The sequence below is a fragment of the Notechis scutatus genome, chromosome 5 (genome assembly GCF_049901735.1).
Source record: "Notechis scutatus isolate UNSWTSFEM ecotype Mainland chromosome 5, rNotScu1.2, whole genome shotgun sequence".
Lineage (NCBI taxonomy): Eukaryota > Metazoa > Chordata > Lepidosauria > Squamata > Elapidae > Notechis > Notechis scutatus.
Genome location: NC_142013.1, coordinates 32478341 through 32499193, shown reverse-complemented (window position 1 = coordinate 32499193; position 20853 = coordinate 32478341). Strand labels below are relative to the sequence as shown.

Genomic DNA, 20853 nt, shown 5'->3' with positions numbered 1-20853 from the left:
TTAACAGACAGAAAATTTAATTTAATTGTATAATTGTTAAGCCTGCTTATGGATTTAGGTTTTTACTTGATTTTGTTTTTGTTTGATTTTTATTTTTTAATTAAAATATTAAGGAAAATGGAAGCAATCATGGAAATAAGAGGAAGACCAAAAGGTAAAGAAATGAACAATAATTTTAGAAATTTATGCAGGTTATAATTTTTAGGTTAAAGATACATTACTTATATACACATATTGCTTATATCCAGGGGTGGGATTCTACCAATTCGCACCTATTTGCTAGAACCAGTTGTTAACATTTTAAGCAGTTCAGAGAATTGATTGTAAGAAGAAATTACTGGCCTAATCCTGTAAGGAAGGCAGGAAGGAAACATTCTGGTGTTGCTTACAGAAACTGCCTTTCCGTTAACCCTTATTACATTCTTGGCAGGACTAGACTTCCTGTCTCAGGAACTTCTCTGCAGTTATTTTTCTCTCCTTTGCTGGTACTTTGCTTGCTTGGAGTGACCATTCAAAGTTACAATGGCACTGAAAAAAGTGACTTATGACCATTTTTCACAGTTACAACTGTTGCAGCATCCCCACAGTCATGAGAGGCCAGGCAAGGAGATGCCCACAGAACCGGTTATTAAAAATTTGAATGCCACCCCTGCATATGAGAGTTTTTCATACTTAAAGAGGGTCACCTGTTCAAAATTTAGATGCTTGGCAACTGACTCATATTTCTGATGGTAGCAGTGTCCCAGGGTCATGTGATCATCTTTTGTGAACTTCTGACAGCCAAAGTCAATGGGGAAGCCAGATTTACTTAACAACCATGTTACTAACTTAACCACTATAATGATTCATTTAACAATTTTGGAAATAATGGTCATAAAAGGGGGCAAAATCCACTGTCTCATTTAACCACAGAAATTATACATGCATGCACGCACACACATACACACATACATTACACATATCTATATGTCTATATATATATATCTATAAATATATAGATATAACCAGGGGTGGGGTTCAAATTTTTAACAACTGGTTCTGTGGGCGTGGCTTAGTTGGTGGGTGTGGCTTGGTGGTCATGTGACTGGGTAGACATGGCTTGGTAGTCATGTTATTGTCTGGGCATGGCCAACTCAATATCACTCACATCGAGGCATGCATCTCCTCACCTGGCCTTTCATGACTGTGGAGATGCTGCAACAGTTGTAAGTGTGAAAAATGGTCATAAGTCACTTTTTTCAGTGCCATTATAATTTTGAATGGTCACTCCACACAAGCAAAGTACCAGCAAAGGATGGGGAAAAGACTCCAGAGAAGTTCCTGAGACAGGAAGTCTAGTCCTGCCAAGAATGTAATAAGGGTTAACAGAGAGGCAGTTTCTGTAAGCAACACCACAATGTTTCCTTCCTGCCTTCCTTACAGGATTAGGCCAGTAATTTCTTCTAACAACCAGTTCTCCAAACTGCTTAGAATGTTAACAACTGGTTCTGGCCAATAGGTGCAAACTGGTAGAATCCCACCCCTGCTCATATGTCACTTTTTTCAGTGTTGTTGTAACTTTGAATGGTGAACTAAATGAAATGTTGTAAGTTGAGAACTCCTGTATAAAAGTTCCTGACACTTGCTTTATATTTTTAATGCTGATTTTTAAAGTTGTTATATTTTTTTCCTAAAACTGAATGTGAATATGACAACTGCCAAAAATAATATTGTGTCAAGCACCACAAGTGTAATCAGAGCTGCCATAAACAGCTCAATACAATACAAATTAGTTATGTTAATTTGGAGCAGCTTGTGAACATACTTCCACACTGCTGATATGGTGACATTCAATATTCTAACTTTAATGATTCCCATAATATGGTGGCATGGTAAATTTACTACTTTTATGCTTACAGTAGTGTCGACAAAGCATTCCTGCATGTAGATTTATAATGATTTGAAAACGTGCTGATACAAGAACAAAATGGTACTGTTATTAACAAACCAAGAGCAGCTCTATATAAATTACAAAGATTTATTTCTTTAATGATATTATCTATTACTTTTTCTCATTGCCACTTAACATTATAAATCTGTTATTACTTCTCCTAATCTGTCAGAATCATCTGTCCATCTGGAAGAACCAAGAAACAGCACTGCTGCACTTAGGAAATATAACAATTCCTAACCTATTAGAAGATATTAATTTAAAAACAAATTATCCTTACATACTTTTTTTTTAAAGTGTCCATTAATTGCATGTTAGAGTACAGTGGCTCAACAGCAGAATTAATGAAAGCAAATTAAGAATTTGAGGATTTCAGGAGTCACATTGAAACAGGAAGCAGGACACTATATAAATAATTAAAAATATTAAATGGGATGACAATTACATTTAAATATTAATGTTAGTACTTGCAGCTTGTTTAATCATTTACTATTTGAGTATACATTTTTTTGCCAGGCAAAAGGATCAAACATTAGTGGACATGCACAACTTTTTTTCTTCTGGATGTTTAAGTCTGGCAGGAAATGTACACTCAAAATAATACATAATTGAATTACAAGTACTAACATTAATACTGTATTTCTCATATAATAAGACCAGGTCTTATTTTATTTTATTTTTGAGCCCTGAAAAAACAGCTAGGACGTCGGGGGTGAATTAATTACTTTCTCCCCCACACACCCTCACCTAGGTCGCCTTGTGGGCAGCTATGCCTTGCCATCAGCTACTCCTAACAACCAATCATGCCGGAGCATGGAGGGCTCCCTACCCCCATCAAGCGCCTTTGTTGCAGACCCATGTTAGCCGGCAGGCGGCGGGGATGTCCGCTGGCAGCATTTCAGCTGCTTCTCAGGCCTCCATAGCTTCCACTATTCCCGCTGGTGCCTCTCTCGCCAGCGCCATCTCCAACAGCAGTATCTGAGTCGCTGCCGCTTTTCCCCTGTCCCCATAACAACAGGGGGAAAAAAAACACTTTTTTTTGGTAAATTTTATTTGAGTTTTCACAAAGAAAAAAAAATACAAATAAAACATCTTTTTTGAAAGTAGCGTAATCCCGGGTTACATTTCTTCGTACAGACACAAATTCAGGTTCATGCTCATTTTTATATTCTATTCCATATCTTATTACTATTTTACATTTTCTGCATAGCTTCTCCCCTCTTTTAATTTTCTCAATTTTATTTTAATTATCTCATCTCAATTCAAATCATTGTATTTATATTTTTTTGTCTGTCCTGTTTCAATTATCTATTATCTTTTCTCATTAAACAAAATTTCTCCTGTAGTTACTGATTGGAGTATGACGCCTTTATATTTTTTCCCTAAAGTTGTAACATTCAATACAATACATAACTTCCATTCGGATTCTGCTTGGTATATTCTTAAAATACACACTGTATTCTTAAAAAAAGAAAAAAATATAAATGTATATAATTAAAACAATATTCCATTCCAATTCAATTCTATCACTAATATTAATATTCATTAAAGTCTTAACATATTTAACATTACTTTTCAATTAAATATCATACTTCTATGGGAACAATTATAAGCTTTCCATAGTTAATTCCCCACCCTCTTCACCTATATTTTATAAAACATTAACTAATTAAAATGTTCCTGTTCCTTCCTAATTCAATTTTCTCATTTATTTTATTTCACTTATTTTATTCACAAACATTTCACTAAATTACACTAACTATTTTATCCGTCATTTTAATCATACGTTGTTTCCAATTTTCTAAAGTTATTTCTATCACTAATATAACAATACAATCTTATGTACCTTTACAGAATCCCTTTTTCAGTTAGATTTTCACCCATTATCTCTAAATAGGTCCTGTTTCTCCATATCTTGTCTCTGTCCTTTAGAACTTCTTTTCCTTTCCTTCTTCCCTCTCTTCTTCTCTCTCCCCTATTTACCCCTTTGTCTCTCTACCTCTATTTCTCTCTTCTGTATTCCCCTTTTCTGTTGCTTTCCAGTATTATACTTATTTTTCGAATTATTTTTCTTTTCTTTGGTTGTTTTTAAGTCTTAAATTCTCCATTCTCTTTCCTCCCCTTTCCTTTTTCTTCCCCACATAAAGTTGCTTGTTCATTAAAGATGGCTTCTTCTTTGTCCCAGTCTTCTTGTTTTGCAGTTGTTTCTTGTTGTTTCTCATAGTTCCAAATCTCCATTTCTAAAAATTGAAAAACGAAGCCAAAAGAGCCCTTCCCTTCTTGTGCATCTTCTTTGTACTTTTTAAGTTCCATTTTCAATTCATCCAGAAGTGGTGCCATTGTATACATTTTTAAACAACCACCCAATTGATTTTAGTCATTCAAATATAATAACCAAGAATCCAAAGATCACCAAATAATCCAAATACACGCAAGCTGTTTCTTTTTTGCTCTTTTTTTTTCACTTTCTCTTCCTGGGGTTACTATTTAGTTGCAAAGTTTCAGTTAAAATGTATCTTTTAGAAGTCTTGTTGAAGTTTTACTGTAGATTCTTTTTAATTCCAGGCAGTCTCCTCCTTCTTCCAGATCCTGCCCTTATTCTTTTTCTCCCCCTTCCTGCTTATGAAAAAGAAAAATTTTAATGTCCAGAAATCTTTATTATCCCTTTGGCATTTTGTTTTATTTTCAGCTTAATTGCCTATTGATGTCAAAGCAGATTTTTCCGATTTCTTATTTAAGTCTCTTAGTTGTCAGTATAGGGAAGGAGAGAGAAGAAGAAAAAAGTCAAACCTTTCCCTTTTCACTTTCCTTCGCTGCTTCCGACTCTTCTTTGGGAGCGATGTTATTTTTTGTAAGTTTAAATTCCAGGGTACCTTAGTTGTTGCTTTTACAATTTAACCCAGTCAGCCAAAACTTTCACTTCTTATCTTCCTCCTGCACATTCTTTTCCGGTCGAGTTCTCCTTTGTGGTGGCCATTTCTGACCACCGCTGCAACCACCTTTGGGAAAGGGAGTAATGGCCAGCTGAGGAGGAGAGATGCGGCTCTCCTCAACCCTGCTGGCAGTCTCCCCCCTCTTCACCACCTCTACGGGGTGGCTTAGCCCCAAAACCAGCTGGCTCGGGGTGCTCCAGCGGCGAGCCCAGACAGAAACCATGCATGATCGCGGATTTCTGTCTGTCACCGAAGTCCTTCAAACCGCAGGGGGAAAAAACACTTTGAGGTACCTGGGAACACCGTGCGCTGCATTTTGGTTTAATGCTGAGTGGCTGGGTGGGTGTGAGAAGAGCCAAGTGAGCATCTCTGTGGAAGTGTTTTAGTCACTTCTTGGGTGGGGGAGCCACCTCTGTAACTTCCACAGTTCCCGCTGCTGCTGCCGCTGTTGTTGGGGATGGTGCTGGCAAGAGAGGGACAGCTGCAGCTCGGCCTGGGCTTGCTTGGAATGTAGGAATGGGCTGCGCACCGGGACTTTTGGAAACTTGCAGAGCCCAAGGCTGGAGCACCAAGTGTAGCAGCAGCAGAGACGCTCGCTCGGCTCTTCTCACACCCACCCAGCTGCTTGGGATTAAACCAAAACACAGCGCATGGCGCTCCCAGGTACCTCAAAAAAAATTGGGGGGGATGGGGGAAAAGCGGGAGCGACTCAGATGCTGTTGTTGGAGACAGCACTGGCAAGAGAAGCGTAAGCACCAGTGGGAACTGTGGAAGCTACGGAGGCCTGAGAAGTGGCTGAAACGCTGCCAGCAGACATCCACGCCGACGCCGCCCTCCTGCTGACCCAGGTCTGCAGCAAAGGCATTTGGTGAGGGTAGGGAGACCTCCACACTCCACTATGATCGGCTGCTAGGAGTGGCTGATGGCGAGGCGTAGCTGCCCGTGGGGCGCTCCTAATGGCAAATTCCCCCCCGCCTTCCCTCCCCCCCAATTTCACATGTTTTAAAATAGGCCTAAATTTGGGGGGAGGGACATAATTTCATTTTATGCCTAGAAAACATGCTGGGTCTTCCTATTGGGGGGGTGTATTGTTGGAAAAACATGGTATTTAATTACACACACACACACACACACACACACACACACACATTACACTTTTAAAATGGAGAGGAATTCTTACACTGAAAAAGAGGCAGGGTGCACTATGTCCTCAAACTCCTCCTGATACATGACTGAAATCTTAAAGAACCTGTGGGAAGCTCCAGGTAAATTGAAAAGCAAAAGGTATTATCTGTTTAAAGAATCTTTTATCTCTGTAAAGATATATAAAGGTGTAGTACTTCAGGTCGCTACTTATTCTTTTTGTTTTGTAAGTCCAATTTTTCTGTTCAAGATCAGTAATTATGTATCCTTCAGAATTGTATGAATATATAGGATTGGCTGAAAAAAGATATTTTCTTAATTTCAAATTTCTTTGTGTTGTACAATATTAAAACCCCAACTCATTTCCCCATCTTTGTTATGAGACTTTGGGCTTGTAAACAAGTAAATTGTACACCAAACATAATATCGCAAATTCATTTCAGTTAATCTGAGTGGTGAAGAAAATGCATAATGACCAACTAGACATTTGACTCTCAAGAAATTATAATTTTAATAAGACAAAAGAAAAGGATGAATTGATGGAGTGTAACCATGTTTATTTTATGGTTTATTTTCATTTTTAAAAATTCACATCAAACTCCTCTCTTTTTGACTCCTTGATAAATCTAACTAGTTTTCTCTGCAAAAGTATGGAAGTAGTTTCCATTGCCGCTTGCAAAGTGAGATTAATTCCTGGTGATTCCACCCATGAAATATTCCTTGCTGTCTCATAAGAAAAGGTTTGCCCTTCTGAATTGGACTTTTGTGTTTCCCTGAGTAAACAGCCTATAATTTCAGGGTAATTTCCCCATCCAAATACTAATTAAGGCCAACCCTGATCAATTTCCACCACAAAGGTGCTGCCAGATGTTAAGAAGAAAAAATAAATAAATATGTCATTAACTTCTGCTTAACTCTGGCGACTTCATGCAGTTTTAGGGCACAGTTTGGAAGCAATGTACCATTCCATACTTCTAAGGTATTCATTTACTTACTTACTTACTTACTTACTTACTTACTTACTTACTTACTTACTTACAGTACTTATTTCCAGTCAAGTCTGCAGGTCTTCAGGTTTCCTGAAGGTCTTATCTAAATATTAACAAAGCCTCTCCCTATTTAGTATACAAGCACAGACATCTGAAATTCAATTCATTTTAAATTACATTAAATCATTTTAGGTTTTTTTCAACATCAATCCTTTGTGTGTGTGTTCTTTTGTGCCCTTACTCCTGTGAAACCATTCAGTTTAAGTAGGCACTCAGGCCAAAAATGTTATTTACTCTTGACTTAAAGATAAATCATATTACTTGACTCCTATTCAAAATGCAAGATTTGAAATATATCGTATAAGTCTCGAGCTATGGTGAACCTATGGCACGCATGCTGGAAGTGGCATGTAGAGCCATCTCTGTGGGCATGCGAGCCATCACCCCAGCTCAGCTCCACCGCAGCTTCACCGCTGTGCACGTGCCTCCCACCAGCCAGCTGATTTTCAGGTCACTCCAGAGGGGGGTGGGGCGCATGCAGGAGATGTGTGTCCATGCGCAGGAGGCGGGGAAGCATGGGGATGTGGGGAAGTGAGGAGAGTCATGCGCGCATGCATGGGGGGTGAGGCAAGTGGGAGAGGGTTGTGTGGACATTGCATTATGGGCACTTTCAGCATGCAATGACAAAAAGGTTAGCCATTACTGGTCTAGACCCAAATACTTCCAAGACTGAAAAAGAAGCAGAATTGTCATTTAAAGATCACAAAAGTTTCAGAGTTAGTACCCTGTGCCACTTGATTCATATTATCCACATATCAAATGATCACAAGACTTATGATGTAGAAATTACAATTGTGGACTAAATATAAAAACAGCCAAGAAAACAAACACATAATTCCACTGAATAAACCAACCCAGTATTCTCACTCAAGGCACAAATGACCAGGCTCAAATGATGCTATTTATGAGAAAATTACCTACTGATGGTAATTGGGATCTGGAATTCTATTATTAAACACTGATGTTGAAAGGCAGTGTCACATGACCACACCAACTTACAACAGCAGTTCTAGAAGTTCAAGTTCACATTGTTAAATAAATCCCATTCAATTGTAATGTCCCATAGTCACATTGCCATTTCTACCTTCTGCCAGGTCCCATATTGACTTTGCTTGTTGAAACCATAATGAAGTTCACAAATGGCAATTACATGATTGATAGTACTGCTGTGACATCATAATTGATGTGGTTGCCTGAATTGTAAGCCCATGATTACAGAGACATTGTGACCCCCCTCATACTTATACATCATAAGTATTATTGTTCAGTGCCATTGTAACTTTGAACAGTTATATTATGGGTGGACATTAAATGAGAACAACATGTACACAAAGACCTAGCTCTTTGGAGAAGTTTAATTCTGGGAAAGGTGGAAAGAAAGAGAAGAAAAGGACAATCAGCAGCAAAATGGCTGTATCATTGGAAGGCCTGAAAGACAGGGTTAGCAATAGGCTGTCAGACAGAAAATCTGTCCTTATGATTGCTAAGAGTCAATGCCAACTTGATGGTACATAGTCAATCAATTAATTTGCAAAAATCCTCATTTACAGTCTTCAAATCTTAAGATAATAGGTACAATGTTTGTATATTGCTGGAGTGTCTAAGACATGTGCTCACCAAACTGGAAGATATTTATCTATGGGTCTTGAACAAAGACAACACACCAGCATTTTCTGATATTATTTTCCAAATTACTTTATTAATCATATTTTACATGTCATCAGACCTAAACCCTGAATTGCAAGTACATGTTTCTGAGGTATTAAGATTGGAGAAAACCATGCACAAGTTTCATGTAAAAAAAATAGTGTTTAGCAGGTAGGGTATTGGATGGTTATTTGGAATTCAGAATTAAGTGACATAACAGGTTTTTTTAATATCATGATATTCAACTAACCCTGACATTTTCTGTACATTCATACACCGATATACAACATTGTTTAGAGAAGTATGTACAGTACAGTTATATAGTTTGTCCACTGTAATGTTGAGCACAGCTCCAAGTTGTTAGCATAAAATTAACATCCATATTACATCATATATGCTATGATGCATTCTGCATTATGTAGCCTATGACTGGCATACGCTGTCACATATTTTGGTTTACTGTACAGACTAACTTTCCATTCTTTGATGCCTGATATTAAAAACGAAACCATTGGATAATAAAGCAGCAAAACTCCAGAAGGTTTGAGACTCTGTTTCTCTAATTTTAATTGGTTGAAAATTTTTGAAATTATAGTCCTAACACATTTGAAAACTACAAGGCTTAGAAAGACATGCCTAAAGAGTATCAGAGTAGTTTGTGGTGTAAAGTCTGTTGTGTTCAAATTCTTTTTCTTCAATCAGTAATCTGTTCATAGTAAAAAGCATATTTTTATATGAATGAATAGAATGTGAAAGGATTAATTTACTCATGAGACCCAATCCACTTCAGATAGTTTAGAACAGTGTTTTCCAAACTTGGCAACTTAAAGATATGTGGAATTCTACTTCTAGAATATTCTAGCCAGCATGCCGAGTTGAAGTCAACAAATCTTTAAATTACCAAGTTTGAAAAACACTGCTTTAGAACAAAAAGAGTCATATAGATTAAGCAATTAAAACCACATATTTCAGATCATAATCCAGAAATAACTTCTAGACTTCAATTTCTAGGATTGATGTTAGAAACAGAAACTGTTAAAAAAATAGGTAGCATGTCAGAATGCAACTACACTGAGACCTACAGTGTGCTAGTCCTGCTATACTAGTGGATACAAGTCACCATGCAAAAATACTCACAATGCAGCAAATTATAGTAATGTTTTGCTAGATTTTCAACAGCACTGTGGGAATTTTGAATGGGAAGGGATACTATTTAGTTACATTCCATTGATATCTACCACTGATCCAGGAAATAGAAACAGAACACCTTCTAGTTCTGTTTTGGTTGATATTACCTACATTTAGGTCTGATTTTTTTTAATCAAAGATGCAAAGTAGAACTGGATGATTACATATTCAATTTTGTTTCAGCTATAAATAAAGCTGTTGTCGATTTAATGAAGATATAGTTCTATAACATGTATTTATATGAAAGTTCATTAAACTTTAAATTTTTCTATATTTTTACTATATTAATGTAGGGAGCCATTAATTAATAAAAATTAAAGCAGACCATTCCATTAATACAATGTGCAGGCTGCTTTCATTAACTTAATTTGCTGAGCTTGTGGAGGCTTGTCGAAACTTTTTCTTTATCAACGTATGCAAGCCATTCCGTCATAACCTGGAAGCAATTTTTTTTTTTTGAAAATACAGGAAAGGTTTTGTAGAGCAATAAATTGTGCTATAAACCAATTTGATGAGCTGTAACCACAAAGCTTCACACCTAACCAAAAGTACATCCTGTGTACAAAAGTTTAAATTACTTTACTGTAAATCAAAATAAGAATCATAAATCTTAAAGGCATTTTTACTTTCCTTCCTTAAGTAGTAGTAAGTTTGGACAGCCATTGTTCTATTAATAAGCAGGAAAATATCAAGCCTAAGAGAAAATCTATTTTCACCATCCCAAAAATAGGATTTAGAAGAGAGCAAGAGAACACATAATTAAGTAATGTTTATCAAACAAGAAGTGAAATACCACTTTTGTTTAAAATCATTCTTTTAGCTATTTTATGTTTCACATTATCCTGCCCTTGGAACTTTTCCAGAAAGATCTCTCAAGGATTAATTAATTTTGAGTGGAATAAATGATAATAGCAATTTCTATGATTGGAAAAGAAATAACCTCTATGCTTCATTAGCTTACTGCATGACAGGTTCCATTAACAGGAGTGGAGGGGAGGAGAGGGGGAAAGAGGAGAGGAGAGGGATGGGGACAAACCAGTGATGGGATTCAAAATTTTTTTACTACCGGTTCTGTGGGTGTGGATTGGTGGGTGTGGTGTGACTTGGTGGGCTTCCATTCCCTCCCCACCCCACTAATTTGCTTTCCAGCTGCATTTTCCTGTGCAGGGCAACAAAAGAAGACCCAGTCAATCACCTGGGACCTGGCAGGCAGAGAATAGATGGGGGTGGGGCAAGTCAGAGATGGTATTTGCTAGTTCTCCAAACTACTCAAAATTTCCACTACCAGTTCTCCACTAACTGGTCAGAACCTGCTGAATACCACCTCTGGGACAAACTGTTTCTATGGTTTCCTACAGTTGACTGTTTGGTTTAATTGATTACATTAAAACAGTACAGAAGAAACCAGTTTAAAAAAACAGGGAAACAATTTTCAAACAATTCCAAAGGGAGAAAGAAGAATAAGAGAGGATTCTAGATGCCCTGCCCTGCCCTGCCCTGCCCTGCCCTGCCCTGCCCTGCCCTGCCCTGCCCTATATCACATATCCAAAACTATGAAGAGTTTCAGTCCATATTATTGAGTTTTGAATTTGCAATATAAATTATTTAGTTTAGGCAAAGTATAGTCAAAATATTAAATGTTCTGTAAGAGATGTTATGCTGAAACAAAACAAAAGATCTCATTACAACATTCAATCTCATTTTCCAAGCTATAATCATGTTCTGTCGTGTTTTCTGTTGCCTGATACAAATCCAAAATTATGTGTCTATAAATATATAAAAATCAAAAATATCTCTAGAGAGAGGCATAGAAAGTTTTGACATAGTGTATAACCTTGTAGAAAGTAAGTACAGAGATTGTCTTTTGTGAAAGGTATAATTTAACTATGAAAGTTTCATAGCGTTCTGGTTTATATAGACATATAGATTTAGGCAAGGATTTTGCTTTATTTAATCTTTATGATTCAGTTTCTATTATCAGTTATCCCATTGGCAAAACATCAAAATACCTATTCATTCACATACATGGTACATCAATGACAGAAAACAGCTACAGTGCTAATTCTATTACTTATTATCTATATAATGGCATAACACTACTAGAAAGAATAACTGAAATCTGATAACAATAAAGTTATTCCTTGGTGACCCTTTAAGGCAAATACATTTTATGGCAATTGGAGAATGTTCAAATTATTTGTTCCTTCTAGTTGAAAACTGGATTTCTTACACCACTCAAAATAAGGTTACTGCTGTGTCCTTTTCTGTAGAAAAGGAGAAGGGACAGTACACAAGAAATGGTGCTGATAATTCCTAGAATTACTATTCCTGAAATCAATGCACTGGTGACTGAATTCAGCTGGAAAGAGGATCCATTTGGATTTCCTACAAAGAAAAGGAATAGAGAACAAAGAATTACAAATATTTTGTAAGCCCTGAGAACAATCCAGCTAAATATATTTGACTTCTCAATAATCATAGGTAAAGAATCAATGGGCAAAAATAACCCTATGCAGGAACAGTTATAGAGATTTCAAGAGAAAAGAGAATCAAAATAAAATACATGTGATTTGGGCAATATATAAATTTAAAAATAAATTAAATTAAAACAAAATTAAATAAAACAAATGCATGATATCTTAGCCATATTTGATTACAAAACAAACCCATCCCAAAACCAAAGGTACTTGCTTTCAACAGCACTGTACCATAAATTCTAGGCCCAAAGGAAGTGCTATCTCAAAGTGTGTTCTCAAAGAAGTCATAAACTTCATTGTCTCTCTGGAATTGGCAGACTTTATTCCCAGATTTATTAACAGATTTATTTTAAAGATACTGGAGGTAAATAGGTGAAAAAGTACCCAATCATTTTCCATTCAGCTTTGCGCTCAGCAAAATTCTGGGTTGAACAGTGGCTCTGCTTATTAATCTCAGTTCAGTGCCTTATTTCTTAATATTTGGGCACAGCCACATTTCCACATCATTTTTTTCTTACCATTTACTATGGAATGCAGCCAGAGATATATTATGTCTGATGACAATAATATAAACCGAACTGTGACTGACTTTTTAAATGTGATAAGCTTTTTAAAAGATGGGATCTTTTAAAAGCTACCCAGAAAATTTTAATTTGGGTGTTTAACATTTTCTGTCATTGAAATTAGCAGAAAATGTTGCAATGTATCTGTCAGCCTAAATACAAAACATTTGACTAGTAATTAGGATAAAATTCAAGTATTTCTTTTAAAATTACAGGAAATTTATTGCAATTGCTATAACTTACCAAGCTGTGAATTGTTAGTTGGGATCTCCTCTGTATGAAATACAAAAATAGATTCATTTTAGATTGAAGGTATTCATTTTCTTTGTATTCAGACAAAATCATTGATACTTTAAACAGGAATAACTAATCTAACACCCCAAGTCTAAATTCACATTTACAAAGATATTCATCTAAACAAAAATTTCTACTAGAAATTTCAAACTAGAAAACTCTATCTATAAGGTACAAGTTATAGCTATTGTGCTATTGTAGCATTCAAAGTACAGTATGCTATAAAATACATTGGAATGAAATAGGGAAAAAATGTGGGCTTTTTGGTTACTTTATGGCATTCACATAATATATAAGTTGATGACTTTAGGGATGATGAATAACTTCAAGGAAGATCCAGGTATATTTATTTAGGTTCTCTGCAGGATTCTGATCTCTGCATAATCTGTTTTTTGAATCTATGAGGTCTATGCAGGCACTCCCTGGTTGAGAACATCCAATTTACAGACAACTCATATTTTGAATGGGCTTCCTGTTACTAAAAATGATGGACAATGTTCCATTCCTCTTTCCTCAAACCAATGAATCTCTGAAGCTGCACAATTTAAATCTATTCCTCAAAGCAAAATAAAGTCCTTGCTTCTAAAAGCAAAGAACCCTTGTTGTTTTACAATTCTTCATTCCTCTAGGGGTTTTAGAAGCTTCTACTCAAGTCTTACTTAAGTCTTGAAAAACCCTCTTCAAATTATAGCAATTGTCAAGGTTATATAAAGAAATTTGTTCCCAAGAAACATTTCAGTCTTCTCCTTCATGAGAAGCATGACAATCAAAACTGCCTTACATATGACTACATACCTAGTCATATGAAAATTAAACAATAAAATACAAACATAGAGTCTATTCTTGAACAAGAAATCATTATTGAACAGAAAATTTTCTACTTAAATTTTAGAAATTATGTAGGATGATTGTCCTTACCAGTTCTAGTAATTATGGGGCCAGCAGATATTACTGCACTTCCAGAAATGCTCTGAGGTGTCCAAGTGGTTCGCTTTACCACATCTCTTTTTTTTCTATTACTGCAGGTCTAGAAGTTTCAATCAAAGTAATTATGATTCAGAGCAGGAAGAAATACTAATTTTCTTTGGTGTTCTGTTTTAACTTTTCATAGAAACTGAATCTTTAAAAAAACTACCGTTGCCGGGTCGCCTTATACGCCAGCAAATAGTAATTGGGAAGCACTGCGGCTGCCCGCGCTGAGGCACTTTTTGCGCACCGTGGAAGCGAATCCCGTGAAGCCGAAAGGAGCAGCCAGCCTTCTCCCAGCTCCCAAGGAAACGAGGCTCGCACCGCCCGAGCTCCGCTGAGGTATCCGGCTGGGGCTGTCAGGAGTTGTTACCGCTGGCGCGCGCTCGCGCGGCTCCAGTCCCGCGTTGCCTCAGGAAGGGAAAGGCAAAACCAGGAGCCGCTGCTGCCATTGCAAAGCGCTGCAGCGCTCTTCCTTTTGCCTTTCCCTTCCCGAGGCAACGCGGGACTGGAGCCGCGCTGAGCCGCGCCAGCGGTAACAACTCCTGACAGCCCCAGCCGGATACCTCAGCGGAGCCCGGGCGGTGCGAGCCTCGTTTCCTTGGGAGCTGGAAGAAGGCTGGCTGCTCCTTTCGGCTTCACGGGATTCGTTTCCACGGTGCACAAAAGTGCCTCAAAAAAAAAAAAAAGTGCAAAAGTGGAAGGCGTGCGGAAGAGGGGGCGAGTATATAACAAACTATATTTTGAGTGGAAATTTTGGGGTCGTCTTATACGCGGGTCGCCTTATACGCCGGCATATACGGTAAACTAAAAGTAAAACTCTCCTGCTTAAAAGAGTCTTCCTTGCAAAGAAACATTTGAAAACCACTGAAAATACAATAGCTCATTCTTGGTTGTTTCTTAACATATTCAGAACTTATTTTATTGTATAATGGTTATATATTGCATTGTCTTTCCTTATTGTGCATGCAGAATATCATATAGGAGGTTTTTCAAATTACTCCACATTTGGTTGGTGAATAACAGATGAAATTCAGGCTACTGAATTTCACTAATTCTATACTGCACTAATTCTATACTCCATCCAGCAGACACTCCCATAAAACCTAAGTAGGAAATTATTTCCATAATCTTACACTTGAATGTTCTCCTTTGTATGTTCCAGCCTTTACCAAACCCTTCAGATTACTGAGTTACTTTCTTTATAATTTACATTCTTCTACATACTCAGAAAATCTGTTTTGAAGAGTTGGTCAGCACTTCAAAAGAACATGGGGAAAAATGAAAACTTAAAATAAAATATTAGAGAAACATTCCCTAGCTATGGAATGTGTAATTCAAAGAATACTTTTTCTCTGTTGGAATACTTATAAAAAAAAGGTTAGTGATGAACATTTGAAAATATACAATACAAAAGTATAATCAAAAGGCAGGGATAACAAACTGGCACAACAGTTTGTCTATAATAAAAATGTAATATACCCTACTATGTAACAGTTGTTAATTACCTGGAAAGGTTATAAAACAGAGAGGGATGAGGTTCCAACAGACTCAAGCAATTAAGCATAAAAAAGGGAAAAGAAAGACCAGGCTGAGTCAAAAGAATCTCTTAGTTTTTGCCCTGATATATTCCAGGCAGTCCTATAATCGTTTTAAGTAATAAGCACCTTTAGATAAATCAACCTAAGCTAGGTACAAAAGAGAGATCTGTACTAGTTGGCTGAGATTTAAAAAATGTATACAAATAACTTCAATTGTAACCTTAAGTAAATTTGATTTAACAAATATTCACAGATATTCAAAAACCTTGAATATCTTTTATACAATTAAATGGGTAAAATATTTCAGAAAGTGAAATACTAAAATACACTATTTTATCAACAGCAGGTTTATTATTTGATTCACTATGAAGAGATTCTACCCACATATAAATAGAACAGTTTAACTTAAACAGAATAGCTTCAATCTGGGAGAAAAGTGGAGATAATAACACTACTGTAGGAGGGATGTTGCATACCTTTCTAAATGGATATATATTTCCTAGAGCACAAGAGGAGAGAGGAGTAAGTTTTCCCATCCTACTTTGGGCAACTCAAACACTCCTTGCATTCTGAACACTGTTCAATGGCCTCTGGATGTAATTGATTATACCTAATTTTGCAGCACTTCAGGAATTTATATAAAGTCTCTCCCTACATTAAATCAATTTTATTTTGGATTCAGTTTTGCTCACCATAAGCTTATTGGAAGATGAATCTAGATTTCTTCGGTTATCATATTACATACAGACTTTCACATCACTCTTTTGATATTTTATATTAATAATTTCCCAAGCCCTACCTTTCTGTTAAATAAATAATGTAAGAGTGGAAGGAATCAGCCAGGAACAACAAGGTTCACCAAAGCTAACAGAATCAGTTTGATTATTTCATTTTAGTGTAAATACCACATTGAATATTCATCTATCATTGAAGGTATGAATTTTATTACACAGTAGTCAACTACTTTTTCAAAAGATCATCTATTATCACCCCCTAATGTTAAGCCTTCAAGTTGCAGCATTACACAAACTCTCTAAAACATACTGGAACAAGAAAAGGGCAGTCATCAGCTCTGCACAACTTTGTCACACAATGTAGAAAAACCGCAGACATTTTCTGGTTCTTATGTTTCACAAAGCGGAACACCTCAAAAGAAAATCGGCCCATTTGACTCTTTCCATTTTCAATTATAGTTGTCTGAGGGTCTTTGTCACAACTGAAAAGGAAACAAATGAAATAAGTAACTTTCACTGCTTGAGTAATACCTCTAAAAAAGAATAGCATTTCATTAATGATACTACATTTTAGAAATTGTTGGCATTTCTTTCTACACACCTTCTGAGGATACAAGATATAGTAAGATGCAAGAACATCTGCCTCTGGAAAAAAAAAGCCTGAATGGGATATTACCTAGAGTTTTCACATAAGGAACACTGGTTCCCATGACAAAGTGTATATTATACATTTAAATAAATGAATAACCTTCCTTTTGAACATACCTTTTTGTATTGCTTTGTTAACTATTTCAAAAGTTCAATATCAAACATATTGCAGATATACCATATGAGACAAGTTGTCTTGCTACAGCAACTCATCCTTAGGCCAAATACAAACTCAGAATATGAACAAAATTAATTTGCTTCATATTTAAATATGAATTGATATAATTCATAGTTATAGGATTTACATGTACAGTAAATGAGAATACTCTACATTTTTCACATTTCCCTACATCTTGCAATCAAAATGTCCACTTAAATCGTGTATTCAGAACTACATGATATTAAAGAAATGTTTGTTCCAAAATACCTACATTCCTTTTTATCAAGAAAATTATGTCAAAATCACATGTGAATTTTCAACGTAGTATTCCAATATCTACATAAGATTACTCTACATCTTCATATTGATTTTTAAAAAAAGTTTGGAAAAGTGTTGAAGTTTTAGAAAGCAAGAAAGGTAGATTCAGCAAGTTATGAAAGACACTTGCTCAGTTTCTCATAGCTGTTTGTTATCCATAAATATTTCCGTGATACAGGCAGACTCTTGTTGAACATAACAACTGTTTCAGCTATAGTCATGCGCGTGAAAAATTATGACCAGATTTACTGACAAATCAGAACAGAAGAGTAGATAGAATGTTGGGTTTGTAAGGAAATTGTTGCCTATTCAAGTGTCCTTTTAACTCTGAAGCAAAAATAGCACTATTTATTTTCATTTATACAGTTTATCTGCATGGCCATAGGTATGTATGTTTTTGATTGAACATGTACATGTGCAAGAATAATTCTGAATGCTTTTAACCACATCAATCTGTGAAGAACTGTTGGAAAGAATAGTGGTAAATGAATGAATGCAGACTCATCAATATGAGTTATAAATACTATTTTAAAATGAAACAAATGACATTCCAAGAATGGTTACTGCAGAAAATCTTCATATGTTTCTTTTTCTTCACTGTGTGGTATTATGCATTCAAAGATTATGGACAGAGATGATTATAGTATTTGATGCTAAGCATTTGACATCTGTATAAATAGTACTAAATAGTACTATAGTATTTGATGCTAAGCATTTAACATCTGTATAAATAGTACTAAAGCCTATAGTATAATAAGATCTTTGTGCAAATAATGGCCTAACAGCTGTAAGGCATTGTAAGCAAATATGAGTACATTCTTGCTTATGTTCTACCATAAATAGAATTGAAATATACACTTCCTCCAGTATTGGAAGAAATATATATTCAGTGTGACCTGTATCCACTTATACTATTCTCCAATTTTTTTTCCTTTGAATGAAATTCAAATTGGAAGCCGTCAATTGAAAATATTTGCTTAGTATATATTTATTGATGAAGGCAAATAGAATAGGTTAGACTTATCAGATTATTTACATGCATATTTCTGCACTAATTCCAAAGATTCAATTCTTCTATATGCATTACTTATTATATTACCTGATATTTTAATGCTGTAAATAATTATTAAATGAAACTAATATTTTATCTAAGCAATTAAAACTTTTGAGATTACTTTTATAACAATCCATACATTTTGTGTAATCCATCACAACCATGTAAATATAAACATGGTATTTAAAAATGTCTACCTAAAGAAGAGATCATATCGCAAATTGTCATTTGGATTTCCAGATGGAGTAGTGTAGCAGTAATCCATCAAAACATTCCATCTGCCAAAAAAAAAAAGAATTAACAGTTAAAGCACTATTTCTCATTCATTACAATCTTTCATATACTGTGTTTTTAGTAACTTACAAGATGCATAACTTTTTTGGGTAAAACCTTACAAATGGATTTGCACAACATATTAACTTAGGGTTTTTTGTTTTTATTTATTATTTGTTTACTTTTTGTGACTTAGCAAGTTCCATGAACCAGACCACTTGGTTAGGTTAGGTGTTGTGTGAGACCCTAAAATGAGTAATGTTAAGTAATCATGTTCAATATCTAAGGAGATGCCACAAAGCAGAAGAGGTCAAGCTGTTCTTCAAAGCAATTGAAGGACAAGAAGCAATGGAGGGAAACTAATCAAGGAGAGAACCAATCTAGAAATAAGAAGAAATTTCCTGACAGTGAGAATAATTAATCATGGACAGCTTGTCTACAGAAGTTGCAGATGCTTGATTACTAGAGGTTATTAAGAAGAGATTGAACAACCATTTGTCTGGAATGGTATAGGGCTGCCTGCTTGAGCATGGGTTGGACTAGAACACCTCCAATGTCCCTTCTAACTGTTATTCTGTTATGTGTTTTAAGTGAAGGTGCCCACTAAACTCTTCTGACTTCTGAAAAAAAAATTTAAAAAAAGAAACCTCAGCCTAGAAATGGAAGGTATGAAATAGTAGTATTCTGCTTTAAAAAACCCTATCTACTACTAAGATAGGAATCTATCTGTTGAAAGATTAATAGATACGTGCCCCACACAATACTACATTTTAGCCATACAATATGTATTTTTATCATCTATTGAGGTAGATTCTGCTTTTGAACACACAAGAAAATAACTGAATAAACACCTGGAGATTGTCTGGGTTCATAAATCCTATTTACTCAGAACATGGGTCTGGATTTAATATGATGTGAATTGGCTAACCACAATATGATGTGAATTGGCTAATCACTCTAATTGGCAAACCATAGTTTATAGCTTAGGTTAATATGTAAGCCCAGCCAATAATAAATATCCATAACTTTAAAATAATGTAAACTATGAACCAATTAAAGTATTGACTGAGGAAAGATTTTTGACAAGCCAAAGAAAAGCTCAGTTCTGAATGTCATATGTCATATTCCTAAACTATGTGCTCAAGTTCTTTATACATTTGCAGTAGTTAAAGCTGTCAATTCTTATTTAAAGAATTGGAGAGTATATATGAAAAATAAAATTTCCCTGATATCCTGATATGTTATCCATGATAAGTTAGAGTTAGTGATACTGGGTGAGCTAAACTAATGATCTGCTTTTATTAGATAGATAGATAAATAGATAGATAGATGATAGATAGATAGATAGATAGATAGATAGATAGATAGATAGATAGATAGATAGATAGATAGAATTCTTTATTAGCCAAGTGTGATTGGACACACAAGGAATTTGTCTTGGTGCAAATGCTCTGAGTATACAAAAAAGAAAAGATACATTCATCAAGAGTCAAAGAATCATAATGTACAACACTTAATGATTGTCATAGGGTACAATCAACAATCAAATAATACTAGGAAACAGTCAATATAAATCATAAGGATACAAGCGACAAAGTTACAGTCATACAGTCACAAGTGGGAGGGGATGGGTGCTAAGGAGTGGTGAGAAGATTAATAGTAATAGTAGTGCAGACTTTGTAAATAGTTGAACAGTGTTGATAGAAATATTTGTTTAGCAGAGTGATGGCTTTCAGGAAAAAACTGTTCTTGTGTCTAATTGTTCAGGTGTGCAATGTATACAGGTCCTTGATTGAAAGCAGGTTGGTAGTAATTGTTTTTTCTGCAGTCCTAATTATCCTCTGAAGTCTGTGTCTGTCCTGTTGGGTTGCAGAACCAAACCAGACAGTTATAGAGGTGCAGATGATAGACTCAATAATTCCTCTGCAGAACTGT

General features: G+C 35.6%; 1 protein-coding gene across 1 annotated transcript in view; it reads right to left on the bottom strand.

Annotated features, from left to right (window-relative positions):
• Positions 1-12096: 12096 nt before the first annotated feature.
• ZPLD1 (zona pellucida like domain containing 1) overlaps positions 12097-20853 on the bottom strand; it is a 41972-nt gene continuing 33215 nt past the window's right edge. The window contains exons 6-10 of the mRNA XM_087967679.1: positions 18843-18923; positions 16776-16947; positions 14143-14251; positions 13174-13203; positions 12097-12275 (exon numbers count right to left, since the gene is read on the bottom strand). Of these exons, the coding sequence (XP_087823805.1) occupies positions 12097-12275; positions 13174-13203; positions 14143-14251; positions 16776-16947; positions 18843-18923 (571 nt within the window). The remainder of the gene's footprint in view (positions 12276-13173; positions 13204-14142; positions 14252-16775; positions 16948-18842; positions 18924-20853) is intronic.